The sequence below is a fragment of the Diplotaxodon limnothrissa genome, linkage group LG3, assembly GCF_057381915.1.
Source record: "Diplotaxodon limnothrissa isolate DT_005_m linkage group LG3, D_limnothrissa_male_GT1.1, whole genome shotgun sequence".
Lineage (NCBI taxonomy): Eukaryota > Metazoa > Chordata > Actinopteri > Cichliformes > Cichlidae > Diplotaxodon > Diplotaxodon limnothrissa.
This window is the reverse complement of record NC_140598.1, coordinates 40,098,985-40,113,823: the sequence shown is the minus strand read 5'-3', so window position 1 is coordinate 40,113,823 and position 14,839 is coordinate 40,098,985. Positions and strand designations below refer to the sequence as shown.

The following is a 14,839-nucleotide window of genomic DNA, read 5'->3' as shown; positions in this document are numbered from 1 at the left end:
TCCAATTTTTGGCGTCACCACTCACTAAACACCTTTCAGGCTATATTTTAGGTGTTTGTCAAAACCAGCACAGAATAATACGAAATTAATTCAGTTAATTTTTTTTCTTATCTTATCTTCATTTCCAGAGCAAAATCAGCAGCCCTAGTAGGGCACAGGATGAAGACGCACCACACAGAAAGGTAAACGTTCATCAGACCCACGAGGATTTCTCTTGTGGGTGGTGGGGGTGGGCGGCTGGGCTAACTCAAACACTTAATCACACTGAGAAAATTGGTCATGTGGTTACTGGTCATATAGGAGGTTTTTGTGGACAGAGGGACATTCGTTGATAGTTAGACTCTGATTATAGTGTAAGCTGTTTCATGGCTCCACAGACTGTTTTTGGTTTTTCCATCTAGGTTCAAGTTGATAATTTAGAGAAGAAAGTTTCTTCAGAGAGCCGCCCTTTTGGTGAGCCGGATTTCAATGTAGACAACTTTGTCACTGTTGATGAAATTAACGATGATGCAGCAGACGCAGACCCCAATGGTGAAAGCGACTCTTCAACTAAGTCCACAAAGAATAAAGAAAGTCAAAGCTCAGCTGCATCTCCTGCTTCCAAACGAACCTCAGCAGGGTCCTCCAAAGACTCCAGCAGCTCAGCCTCTCCCTCATCCAAGCCCACGAAATTTTCTGAGAAAAGCAGTTCAACCTCCTCACTACGAAAAAGTAAAGACTCATTTGACTCCACCAAACCCGAATCCTCTGTGAGTGTCAGTAAGCCTGTTTCCTTTTCTGGTGAGAAAACGCAGCTAAGCAAACCTCCAGACAAATTGTCGCATTCTTCGTCCTCGGGTTATAGGACCCGTTCATCAAAAATGGCATCAACCGCTGATGCAGAGCTAACAGAGGAGAGTGCAGCAACAAAGTCTGACCTCAAAGTGTCAGCAAAGGAAAATCAAACTAAAGTGGAAACATCATCAGAGACACAACCACCTGCAGAGGGAGAGGGATTAGGGATGAAGAGCCAAACACAGACTCTGGAGACTGAATGTAAGGATGACGCACACAAAGAGTCAAAGAAAAGCAAAGAAGATGGGGGAAAAGACAATGCAGGGAAATATCCACAGGAGGAGGAGGATGATGGTGAAAGTTACCAGATCCTTGATTCGATCGACGAGCTAACAGATGAACAGATAGATGAAGACTCAAACCAAGAGACTAAAACAGAGTCATCAGGGCCTGAGCAAACCCAGAGTTTGCATGAGGGGGAAAGTCAGGTCTTGAACAGCATTGATGATAAAGGCTCAGAGGAGTCCAGTAAAACTGAAACGGATGCTCCTCTCTATGTGATAGACAACGTTAGTGAAGACCAAGCCAGTACAGTCCAAGCGGACAGTCATCTGGTCAAAGATGAAGGTACCACAGCAAAGCAGCTGTCTGAGGAAAAGATTCAAGAACCAGATGCAGCTGATAAAAAAGAAGGGTTGGATCCAAGCATGAACCAAACTCCAAGGTCCAGTGGAGATGGAAAAGAAATGAATGAGGAGATGCTCTCAGAAAAATCAAGCAAAGCTTCCAAAGCATTTTGCCAAACTCCAAATAATGAAGAACAAGAAAACAAAGGCAGTTCAGCAGATGTTACTAAACAGAAAGCCTCTGAGAAGTTAGATTCAGTCAATGATCACACCAGAGGAGAAGATGACGAGAAGAAACTTAATACTTCGAAAGCAGTCACTGAAGGAACTGAAGAAGAGGAAGAAGCTTACCAGGTAATTGATTCTGTGGAAGAAGAGCCACCGACCACAGAGACCGAGGCAGAGGCTGAGAACAAGGAGGAAAAAACCAAGAAAGACGTTGAAGTGGCTAAACGAGCTGAAAGACCAACAAGGAGGGGTAGACCGAGAACAAGAACATCTAAAAGAGAGGAGAAAGAGACACAGGAGGAGATGATCTTTGAGGTAGTGGATTCTGTTGAAGATGAATTTGTTCAAGATGTCTCCACCACAGAGAGGCCTGGTAGAAGGAGGTCGGCCAGAGGAAACAAAGAAGATAAAAAGACGCCAACTTCCACAGTTGCATGTATAAAAGCCGTCAGGGAAGAGGAATCTACGTCTGAGATCCTAGACTCAGTGGAGGGTAAGGCTGCCATGAACGAACCAACCATCACAACAAGGTCAACCAGAGGAAGAAGAGAAACTAAAGAAGACGTCTCAAAAAAAGACAAGACACCAACGAGAAGGAGGCCGACACCTGCCAGAGATTCTCAGGAACCAATCAAGGAGGAACCTCAGCAGACTCAAGTGAAACAGAGCACACCAACAAAGAAGAGCGAGGGGAATGCCACCTTTACAATAGTAGACCCAGTGCAGGATGAAGTTATTAAGGATGAACGGGCCAAAACTCCGGAAAAAAGAAGAAGGGGAAGACCAAAGAAGGACACTAAAGTAACTAAAAAACAAGCTGCCATGAAGAATGCTGCATCTAGTAAAGTGGCTGATGAGGAGGAGGCCATTTATCAGATTGTTGACTCGGTTGAGGATGAGACGGCTGACAATGAGCCTTTGAAAGACCAGAATACAGAAGAGCCAACAGTGCCTAAAGACGATAAAGACTCAGCATCGCCAAAAAATGCAGATGATGAGGAGGTGGTCGATAAAGAGGAGTGTTTGGATCACACTGCTGAGGTTAGTGATGCTCTATCTGCTGAAGACGAGTCTGGTACAGCAACGAAGGAAGAGAAGCCAAAAACAGATACTAAAGAGGCCACTGGGTCCCAAAGTGAGGCTGCTGCACCAGAAGAAAAAACAAATCTGGAGGAAGACACCCTGGAGCTGGTCACTCTGGATGAGGTGGGAGCAGATGATGCTGGGGAGGAAAAAGCAGTGGAGGGTCAGGACTGGAGCAGGGAGATCACCAAGGGAGAACCTGCAGAGCTCATCACTCTGGATGAGATTGTTGAAATAGATGAGGAGGAGGGGGAAAAGGCAGAGGAAAGCACAGTGGAGCCCCGCCCACCAACACAGGAGAGCCAATCGGTGGAGGCCGCAGACATAGCGGTAATGTTGAGATTTATTTGAGCATCTTTGTTTCCTCTTTAGTAAAAACAGAAAACTCGATGGTCGTGATTTTGTGTCTTTGTTTTTAGACTTTTGCGACAGCAGCTGAGGTAGAAGAGGAAGCAGAGAAGACATCAGGATCTGCTAAACGCAAACATGATGAAACAGGTCAGTTTCATTCTCCATCCATCCATTTTTTTAACTAATTGTTCGAGTTCGGGTCGTGGGGGCAGTCGGAAGTTCAGACTTCCCTGATAGCCTCATTGCTGGATCTGCCCAGGGGCCTCCTCCCAATAGGACACAAATGACCTTGAACAAGAAAGCCTGTTCTGCTGTTCAGTACAGTACAGTAAACCACAGCACCTAGGAGTTGCCCAGGAGGCATCCTAGTCACATACTCAAACCACCTGAACAGAGTTTGATTTGCACGGTCAGATTTTGTGGAGGAGAAGCGAATGTGTACAGCATAGTTTTTGTTGGCAGGGCTCTAGAGTGCGTCACAAATGTGACCAAATTTTTCAATGGTGCGACTAAAATAAACCTTAGGTCACACCGGTGCAACCAGCTGTTCGAGTAAAAAAAAAAAAAGAAAAAAAAGTCTCTGCAACTCTGAAAGTCCAGATATTCCTGTAGTCTTTAGTACATGTTTGAAAGTGCAGGTGGATAGAGAGAGTTGAGTATCTTGAATTAAGCGATATTGATTCATTAAATCCTGAATAGAGTTTTAAATATAAATGTATTTTGCCAGAAACACCAGAATCTCAGGTCAAAGCTCACAAAACTATTTCAACAACCACCAAACAGCAAATGAGAGAGCAGGTAAACAGATTCCACACAAAGACGTAAACACAGAGCGGACCCGACACATCAGAATCAGCTTTCTCTTTCTCGGCTTTCTCACCCAACGGCCTGTATTCCTTCCACCGCCTGACAATTTTCTCAGTCGACGTCAACAGCGCTCCACCAGCACTATACACAGTGCAGGTAGAGCACCGCTTTCCCCTCCTGAGACGCCTGACGGTTTGCCAGAATCTCTTCGAGGCAGTCCGAAAGTCTTTTTCCATGGCCTCTCCGAACTCCTCCCACACCCGAGTTTTTGCTTCAGCCACTGCCCGAGCCGCATTCCGCTTGGCCTGTCGATACCTGTCAGCTGCCTCCGGAGTCCCACAGGCTAACCAAGCCAGATAGGACTCCTTCTTCAGCCTGGTGGCTCCCTTCACCTCATGTAGACCCTAGTTTTAAAAACTGGATAGGTAAAGTAATTACATTGATATGCGGTATTGTAAAGGAAGATGAAATTGTGAGTTTCCAAACTTTAAAGCAAACATTTCATTTAGAAAACCAAAACCACTATAGATACTTACAGTTAAGAAACTTTTATACTCGAAACATTAAAAACCAAATACCCACTACAGCGAGGCCATTTATCCAACTCTTTTTAAATGCTCATAAGTCAGAAATTAGGAAAGGTGTAATCTCACAAATATACAAAAGTCTTCATGATCTCAGCAATTATTCAACCAAGTATATAAAAGAAAGATGGGAGAAAGAGGGAGGTCTGGTGATTACAGAAGAGGAATGGCAAAACATTTGTTCTTTTCATTGGAGAAGAACAAAATCACATATTTGGAAGTTCTGCTAGAAAAGTTTTGCTTGTTTTTTCATTACCCCAGCTTTAAAGGCGCATTATGATGATGGAAGTTGTGAATGTTGGAGGAACTGTGGCTACGAAACCTCACACCACTACCATATAATTTGGGATTGTAAGAATATTAAGAATTACTGGATAGAAGTCCATAAAGTGATGCAAAACATATTTAGTACATATTTACACTTTGATTTCAAATCCATATTTTTAGAATACATACCCTCAGACATAAAGGGTATGTATAAATACTTACTTTGTGTGCTGCTAGCTGCAAATAAAAAGGCACTGACCAAAAGGATCCACCAACATTAAACAGCTATATTGATGTAACTTTGGAGATTCATAATATGGAAAAGATTACTTATTTTAGTGAATTTTGAGTATGAGAAATATGTAAAACACTGGGGAAAATGGCTCCACTGTGTGAGTTCCATAAGGCCATCATTGATCATCAATATCATTGATATTCATCACTGAAGGACTGGCTGTCTAAATATTTGTTTATTTTGTTTGTTTTTTATAATAACGTACTAATCAGCTACTTAGTGTGTTGGCTTTTCAGTTGCCCTCTCTCTGGATGTATATAGTTACAAACTGTATCTAGTGGCATTTGATTAAAGCATTTATTCAATACATTCCGTATATAGTTTCAGTTAGGTTGTTACACATATGAGAGTGGCTTCTGTCTGGTAAGAGGTCATGAGTTTAGTTGGCGAGGGGAGACAGAGTGCATTTGAGGTCGAGACACACACACACACACACACACACACACACACACACACACACACATAGTAGGTAGACTCATTTCTAGGTAAAAGTTCAGGCCTAGTTTGCAAAAAAAGTGTACATGTCAAACTGCAGTGTTAAGTGAGGCGCTTGAAAAATTTGAGTGTGCCTAACTAAGGTAGTCATCTACCCTGCTGAAAATTGTCTCATTCAACTAGTTCAACTTCAACAAAAGCATTTAGATTAAACTTAATCCTATATCATCTCTTAGGAGAAACAGGAAACTTTATGCTTGACAGAAATAGTTTTATTTAAATGGAGATTTTCCCACATCGCCCTGTTAGAAGACAGCATTTAACTTGGGTATATTTCAACAAGAAATGAAAGTTGTTACTGTCAATACTGCCTGTGACCTCTCATTTCTTGTTTTAGAGGAGAGTTTCAATTTTGTGATGGTGGACGAGGTGGGAGAGACTGTGGAGAAGGAGGCGGTAATTACCAGGACAAGAGGTCGACCCAGGAAGAGAACCAGGCAGACCCCGGGTCAGTGTTGGGAAGGTTATTTTTAAAATGTATTCCACTACAGATTACATAATACATGCACCAAAATGTAGTTTGTAACGTATTCTGAATACTTTGGATTACTTAATATACTGTCATTGCTTTTCACAACTACATGAATGTAGCAATCACATCCTGCAAATTCCTGTTTGTTTTTGGCTTGTAAGCCCAAATCTGTCTGAATAGACAATATATTTACTGTAGGGGAGAAAAGACTTATGTTAACATAAGATAAGATGTTTGCTCGGTGGCGAGTAGCCTTCAGTAATAGTAATAAGTCACGTAGATACTGAAGTGGCACATAACCCAGGAAGCTACCACAACTAAAGCAAGGTAGTTGCAGCAGGCTAACGTTAGTTTTTAAAAAAGAACTTCCAGATGTTTCTTTAGGTTGGAGCCTTTAGACCAGGGGTGTCAAACTCAATTGCACAGGAGACCAAACATCAAGGCACACTTTAGGTCGCGGGCCAAACAAGATAAACATTTACTGAACACTAAAACAATGTTTTTTAAACATGAATATGAATTAAAAACAGACAGGAATATTATTCCAGATTAAATAAACTTAAAAAAAAACAACTTTAATTTTAAATATTTTGCTCTCCATAAAAATATATCCTGTCAAAATTCTGCAAGTTAGAAATATGAACATGCTGCCAAAACCCCAGAAAAAATAAATGAAAGCATTCACAAGGTTGGAGCCGCATGTAGACGGAGCTGGGCACTGCTTCAGGAGTGGAACTAATAACCCAAGGGCCATTCAGTGTTTAGTTGATGGTGTGTCGTACTTTTCCTTGAGAACTCTCCCATTAGAATGCAGCTCCATCTGAATCTGCACAGGTGCAGTTTCCACGTCAATTGTACGTGGGTTGTGAAGCAGCTCGAAATTCTTCAAAGTCACCAAAGCACCGTGCGTGCTCAGTGCGCTCAGTTTATCAGCAAAGTGCGCTGACTTGGTTCAACATTACTTGGCAACAGAGAAAGTGAGGCAGGTTGCACTGGTGCATTTGTGACAGCTTCACTTGAAATGCCTTCACCACATCATACATGCCATGTCCATGAACTGACAGGTTTCCTTGCTGAGCTCAAAAACTCTATTGAGAACGTTTATCCCAACTCAGCCAGCGGACCTCTGTATGATGAGGAATGTCGGCAAACTCTGAATCTATTTCCCACATAAAAGACTGAAATTGACGGTGATTTAAACTTTTAGCTCAGATAAAATTTACGGTTTGCGTTACGGTGATCATTACATGCTCCATTTTTAGGACTTTACCACACAGCCTTTCCTGGTGTGTGATGCAGTGATATGCTGTTAACTCACCGGTACAGTTCTCCTCCTGCATCTTTACTCACATCCTGCTGACTAGTCCGCTTTTTTTCACCGTACAACACCGGCGCTCCATCTGTTGTGAGTCCAACAAGTTTGTCCCAGAGCAGTTTCATGTCGGTTACACTTTGACATACGTTTCTGCTCAGGCTCACATTTGCCAAAATCTGCGTTTTGTCTGGACACAAGATGTTGCACACCTTCATCATGAAGCTCTTCAGAGTGCAAGGCTGATGTGGCTTTCTCCTCTGATGCAATAAAACTTGCTTTCACAACAGCTTCACTTTGTGATTTTGCTCTGGTGAAAAAAGTCTGCTGACATGTCAGATTCTTCTTTAGCTCTTCTACTTTCTGTAGTTTCTGCTCTGCATTTAGGTTTTTCGGCTTATTCTGACGTTTTGTCTCGTCTTAAATTAAATTCCTTAATTACAGCCACATTAGCTCCACTAATAAGACACACGGGTTTACCAGCATGTCTGTGAACATATATTCAGTCTCCCGCTGCCGGCGCTGAAAGGCTCTGCTTTCAGAATCAACTTTCCATCTCTTGTGCTGGCTCCAGGTCGTGTAACTGGCGCACATACACAGGACACTTACATTAGACCCTCTCATTGTGTGTTTTGTTTGGGTTTCCAGCAATGTACCAAAAGTAGAGAGGGCCTAACATATGAAACAGAAAAATACTGCAGTTTAATCCATTTATTTCAATAAATTATCACCTATTTAAGGAGTAACTATAATGGAATACAGTTACTCATATTTTGTATTTTAAATGCATAACATCCGTACATATATTCTCCAGTGGCTGGCATCTGGGATAAAGTCGTGTCAGAGCTCTGAGACATGAAGCTTAATTAATCTGTTGTTTCCTCCCACAGTGAGAAAATCTGCTAGAGGGAAACCAGAGAGCACAAAAGATGAGACGGAAGAGGAGGAAACAACAGAACCACTGCCTCCAGCTTCTGTTAATCCCACTTTATCACAGGACCGAGACTCATCTGCACCGCCAGGTGACGGCCAGGCGGAGAGCCAGAGGACCGAAGAGGAAGCAGAGACCCAGCCTGATGCTGCACCTGCCCCTGCTGGAAAGCAGCCAGAGTCTACGTGTCCTGATAAGGAGACAGAGCAGGGAGAGGAGAAGGATGGATGGAGCACGGTTGGCATTAAAGGTACAAAGAGCTGCTTTAAATCAACAAAATGCATCACTCTGACAGCGAAAACACAGTAAACTGAATATAAAAAGAAAAATTGTATAGCCTGCTTCTGTTAGCCTACTAATAGCTTTGAGATGCATTTCCACTACCTTGTGGTGGTGGTAATATGTTTTGTGGTTGGTGCTAAGGGCCCCAGTGTGTGCCAAGAATATATCCCACACCATCATCCGCCTGAAATTTTGATACAAAGCAGGATGGATCCAAGCTTTCTGACCCTGCCATCCTAATGTCACAGCAGAAATGGAGACTTTTTTTTCTTTTACAGCGTTGCTGATCCTGTGTGAATTGGTCCCTCAGTTTTACGTTCTTAGCTTAGAGAAGTGGAACCCAGTGTGGTCTTCTGCTGTTGCAGCTCATCTGCTTCAATGTTGGATGTGCTGTGTGTTCAGAGATACTCCTCTGCATACCTTGGTTGTAATAAGTGTTTATTTGAGTTATTACATTCTCATCTGAACTCAAAAGTGCATTTTCTTCCAGTGAACTGCTGCTCATTTTGTCTTTCAGACGATTTTGTGTAAACCCTAGAGATGCTTCTTTGGGAAAATCCCATCAGTGAAATGCTAAGATTAGCAAACATGCCACATTTAAGTCCACGAAATTACTTTTCTTCTTCATTCTGATGCTCAGTTTGAATTTCAGCAGGTCATCTGACCATGTCTACATACCTAGATCACTGAGTTGCTGCCATGTGATTGGCCGATTAGAGATTTACATTAATGAGCAGTCAAACAAGTGTACCTAATAAAGTGGCTGACAAACATTTCACCTTTTCAAATAAATCAAAAATCATTTGTTTAATTACTTAAGTTATATTTTAATATTTTACAAACCCGGTGGCTCCTGCAGCAGATTTGTTGATGATTAATGTGTCGCTCTTTCCATTTTCAGTTGTGGGCAAACGCAGGAGGGAGCTTGTTGGACCTGAGGCAAAGCGATCTCGCTCTCAGTCTCCGTGTGTTGTAGCAGACTTCAGACTGCCTCAGTTCAACCCCAATAGCCCCCTCGGTGAGACACACACATAAACACACACGCACGCGATTCAAATGCTGTGTTAACACTTGTCTAATTTTCCTGTTTCTACTCCTCTGCAGGTCAGGAGTTTGTGATCCAAAAATCAGGATTTTTCTGTAACATCTGCTCTGTTTTCTACCTGAATGAGAAGACCGCCAAGGAACTCCACTGCTGCAGCCAGAAACACTACAACAACCTGCAGGTACGCATGCGCACACACCATTCAGTACACAAAATCACACTCTTGGCCTAACGATGTTTGGTTTCTCACTTTTCTGTTTTTTTTTGTAGAAATATTATGAGAAACGTCGACAAAGAGCTTCAAAAACGTCATCTCAGATGTCTCAAGGCTCCGTTTCTGACTGATGGACCTGATCTACTGATTATTTTAACACATCACTGTGGAGAACAAGCCAATGTTTTTGATCCTACTAGTTCAGAAACTAAACTAATCACCGTGTGGTACCTTTTGTTGTAAATGATATGTCTTCATTCATAAATTGTCTCCCAGCCTTTCAGTTAATGTTTTGTTTTTGTTTGTACAGGCTGGTGAAGAGCACAGTTTTAAAATGTTGTTATTATTTTATCTTTTATGTGAAAATGTTATTGAAAAATTAATAAATTTACTTAACAGGTCATCAGGAGGTACCTGACAGGTGTTAATAGTATATTAAATCTTTTTTTTTTTTTTGGTCATTTACATCTTTGGCTTCAGTTTCTTTAGAAGAAAAGGGTCCATCAACCTGAGTGTGTCTCACACTTTCCAGACTCACTGGCTCAAGTTTGAAGCTGAACAAACCACCAAATTCGGTCAGAAGCTGTGAGGTTCAAAATGAGAAAGCTGAACTCTTGATAAGAGAGGTTTAAGGCTTAAGAGAATTTTAAGTGTCTGTGTCGTTGTTTTCACTCTTTAACCCAGCATTTTAACATTGAGACAGTAATATTATACATACCACATTTCATTACATGGCAAATCAGTGTGCTTAACGGAGAAGAACACAAAATCTTGGTTTACGATGCCAAATGGAAAACGGCAAAATCTAATTTCAAAAAAACAATGTCACCTTACTGCCACTAGAGGTCAGTAAATAAAGCCCAGAGTTTGTTTGAGGCTGGTTGAAGGCACTGAGATGTAAATACACTGTGCGGAGGTGGAGCAGTGCCTTGTGAGAACAACACATCTGCTTAACCTCCTCTCATAGTAGGTGTGGGGCTGGAGATGAGAATGGGAAAGCACTCAGACAACCGGACACAAAGACCCCAAAACACAAACAGGACAAGTAGACCATCAGTGGTACATTTATTTAAAATAAATCAGTCCCCTCATCAGAGTATATGATTCTTTCTCACGCACCTTTGTTTTGTGTCACCCTGTTTTTTCATCTTTGATGACACAGAATTCCTGACTATCTTTCTGGTGTGCTATAATTTTATTATTTTTATATAACCGTTATTAGTTCCACACGTGGGAAATTTGTTTAGTTACAGCCTGTTAGGTTCAAAATTATTGGGGATGGAGACAAGAGAAAAACCGCAATAACAACACTGGTCCGGTCGGGTTGAGTCAAACGATGATTTTAATGATCACACGCGTGGGAGATGGACACTGATGCAGACAGTCTCAGATCTCAAAATGGTGGAGCATTGCTCAAACTCTTATAGCCTCTGGTGCCTCCACCTTATCATAAAAGCCTAAACATTCACATGCTTTCTCTCACACAGCGCCTAAGCTACGACCTTGGCTCCCTGTTTATCTGCTCCTGCTGAGATGGGGCAGAAAACTCCAGTATGTTCTGTTCTCTTCTAATCAGACAAATAAGGCGATGACTTTCTGCAAACAGTATTTCTTATAACTCAGCAGTATAATGCATCATAAAACAATATCATTCATTCACAATAAATCAGCAGTCTACTTTAATGCAAATCAGTTTAACTGATGCAATAGTTATCAGCTTCTTCTAATTCAGGAGAATAATGCAAACTAAAACTACATAATAATTCACAATCTTTAATTAGGGGTATCACATGGCATAAAATAATATTATAATCTAACAAGCCAAAACTGGACAGTGCAATGTTACAGCAGCGAAAATTTAGAAAAAATACTGGAATATATGATAATAAGAATAAGATACTGTACACAATAAAACAGAATAAAATACAATTTAGTCAGAAAAAGAGAATTGCACATGTGTGGATTTGTGTGTTTGGTCAGCTGCAAAATCTTTGTTGTGGAGTCTGACAGCTGTAGGAAGGAGAGACCGGCAAAATCTCTCCATCCCACATCATGGGTGCCAGAGCCTGCCACTGAAGGAGCTGCTCAGTGCTGTCAGAGTCTCCTGCATGGGCTGGGAGATGCTGTCCAACAGGGATGACAGCTTAGCCTCCATTCTCCTGTCACTCACTGTTAGAGAATTGTAGATCAATATGGTTGTCATTGTGCAAGATGATTAGATCTTTAGCAAGACTGCTCACCTCTGTTTTCTACACACTGGTTCGTTAAAAGGTTACGCCATACATGGGGTGACTAGGGACATCAGTGAAAGGTCACAGTGATATGTGGTGTAGCAGAAAATGTCACACACACACATCACAGACGTACATGTTCACATGTGAGTGTCTTAACTGTCATATGATAAATGAAATGTTTGTGTAACTACTGTTGTTGATAAAAGGACTGTGAGGGGAGGCCGAATTCAGAGTTGGCTGAGTTCGGGTGAAGAGCTTACAACTCTAGACCTGACCGGACTTCCCTTGCAAGTAAAAACCGATGGAGCTCTGAGTGTCTTGCTTCCTTCACAGTAACAGGCCACTGAGACAGCGAGGTCCGCAAGTTTAGACCTAACACTCACCATCTCCACTGGGTCCAGAGGGCATCCTAGAACAGAGCTGGCCCTCCATATCAGCCTGTTCTCTTCCTGTCCCCAGCAGAGATGCTGCCGCCCCCGCAGACAACACCATAGCAGATGGCCTAGGCCAGGGGTCAGCAACCTTTAACACCCAAAGAGCCACTTGGACCCGGTTTCCACGCAAAAAAAACACTGGGAGCCGCAAATACTTTTTGAAATCTAAAATGAAGATAACACTGTATATATAGTTTCTTTTACTTTATGCTTTGTGTGAACAACTAAAGTAATTAAAGTTTATTTATTAAGCGCTTTTCACAGACAGTCAGTCACAAAGCGCTGTACACAAATATTAAATTAAACAATACAATCAATAGACATTATACACAATGTAAAAGATCAAATGTAAAGAATGTAAAGAATATAAAATACGTAGATCAACAAAAGGCTTGTTTGAAAAGAAAAGTTTTCAGCTGCTTTTTAAAAGAATCCACAGAGCAACTAAGGTGTGTTGCTTATGAAATCCATGAAGTGCTACAGAGAAAATTACATTTTATTTATGTAATTAACACATTTTGAACTCTTAAAGGAATATAACAAAAGGAAAGACACCCAGCTGAACTAAAATGATACATGTAGCAAACAAAAACTGTTGTGAGCTGCCACCCTCATTTCGCCTTTGGGCTTTTGGAGCCTTGACCTGACTTTTCAAAAGTAATGAGAGCATGAGGGTGGTAATGGATGTTTGTGTCTGTATGTCTGTGTCTATATGTCAGGTTGGGTATCAGACGCCACCTCTCTGGGGACATCTCAGGCCCTCCAAGGTATGGAGGCCTATCTCCCCCCACCACCACTTCCCCTGCCGGTGGCGGACTCCCTCAGACATCGGTGCGTTGGTGGTTCTTTGTGTCCGGGGATGGGCGTCCAGGTACACACCGGCTCACTCCTTGGCGGCCGCTTATCAGGGCCTGGAGCCTGGGGCTCGCTCGGGCCACTTCGGAGGTAGGGTGCCCTCGGCCTGAGGCTCGGTCACTCAGGCACAGCTGGCTGCCGGCGGAGCTCACGGGCACATCACTGCAACTCCCCCTGGCTTCTGCTCCGCTCCTGCTGAGTGAGCCCTCATCTGGGACTCTCCTCAGCTCTTTCAGGGACAGTGGCGCAGCTGCCCCTCTGTGGGTCTTCCTTGGTCTCTTGTGTTCTGGGGGCCTCTGGATGTCTGGAGTTTTGATCTCCTCCATACCTGCTTCATGCCCTGGAGGACGGGGCTGTGCCCCCCCCCCCCCCCCCACCCTCTAGCAGATCATTACATGAAGGAACCTTTTAAAAAAACAAGCGCGTTCATGCTCACAGGTGTACACACGGGTGATCACACCCACAAACTACACCCCTTTTGGCTCCTACCTCAAAGCACACTGTGTTCTGTTGATCTTATGTGCTGCACAATAATGTTTAATATTTAGTATTTACTGTCATATTCCCATATATCATTGTGATGTTGTTTATTCTATTACTCTTGTTCTCTTCTGCTTGTTTTCTGCTTGTGGTCAATAAAGAGATGCTGAAAAGCATGTTCATGGAAACATCGTCGGATCTGCCGTGGTATGTTTACAATAAGACTTGTGGTCCCAAACCTCTGCGCATAGCGTCTGCAAATCGGGGCTTCCATCTTTACGGAGGACTAAGCAGTCATCATTCAATATATTAAAATTTTATGAATAAAAGGGGAACTTGTGATATTATTACTTGTGACTGCATTAGTATTATAATTATTTGGCAGAAAGCTTATTTCAGGGAGAATCATACCTTATTTCCCCCCTTTGCCATGCTTCCTTTTCGCAAACTTACTCATGTCTCACAGTCACAACATAAATTATATTTTTATAATGTAAAATTTATCTGTGCAGCATTGGTGATGGGGTGTAAAAGTAATTTCACATATTAAAATGCAGGCTGTGTTATAGTGGTAAAAAAAGATATGATAGATCATCATCAAGGACATTTATATATGAGTTGTTTTCCTATGGAAATAGCGCCACCGTGTGAAAAATTAATTATAGTACACTTATCCTGCGGCCACTATAAGCCATCACAGAGAAAGATGTAGTGAAACTTCCAATAACACACTCAATAAAACATTTAGAACTCACAGTTGTATTTTTCTAAAAACTAAACAAATTTTAAAAAAGAAAAACAAGTGCTAATTCCTTCTAATAATAAGAATAATATCAATAGTATGATGCACGGAATGCGTTAGTGGAATTACGACAGTATCTTGAAAGTTGTCGTTTCCCTTCGTGCTTTTATTTTGAAGGCAGACCATTGAAACGGAAATCGTTGCGCTGGGTCACGTGGTTAGCGTTTCCTTTCCGTTAGCAAAGCTGTAGATTGCAAGAAGTTCTTCGTGAGGATTCATTTGAGCACATCAGAACAAACGGATTCCACACATATAAAGCACGGTATGT

General features: G+C 42.0%; 2 protein-coding genes across 5 annotated transcripts in view; both read left to right on the top strand.

Moving 5' to 3' along the window:
• The window catches only part of LOC146635828 (uncharacterized), a 93,017-nt gene extending 82,931 nt beyond the window's left edge, over positions 1-10,086 (top strand). For 3 of the 4 annotated variants that reach the window (XM_085349090.1, XM_085349083.1, XM_085349085.1), the window contains 8 exons: positions 129-182; positions 402-3,041; positions 3,131-3,209; positions 5,848-5,958; positions 8,185-8,475; positions 9,409-9,525; positions 9,612-9,733; positions 9,823-10,085. In XM_085349090.1, the coding sequence (XP_085205216.1) occupies positions 129-182; positions 402-3,041; positions 3,131-3,209; positions 5,848-5,958; positions 8,185-8,475; positions 9,409-9,525; positions 9,612-9,733; positions 9,823-9,897 (3,489 nt within the window). In that variant the 3' untranslated portion in view covers positions 9,898-10,085. Of the gene's footprint in view, positions 1-128; positions 183-401; positions 3,042-3,130; positions 3,210-5,847; positions 5,959-8,184; positions 8,476-9,408; positions 9,526-9,611; positions 9,734-9,822 lie in introns of all 4 variants that reach the window. The other variant, XM_085349084.1, reaches the window with a different exon arrangement.
• A 4,670-nt stretch (positions 10,087-14,756) lies between these two features.
• LOC146635827 (uncharacterized) overlaps positions 14,757-14,839 on the top strand; it is a 62,002-nt gene continuing 61,919 nt past the window's right edge. Inside the window, exon 1 of the mRNA XM_085349099.1 lies at positions 14,757-14,833. The gene's annotated coding sequence lies outside the window, so the exon portion shown is untranslated. The remainder of the gene's footprint in view (positions 14,834-14,839) is intronic.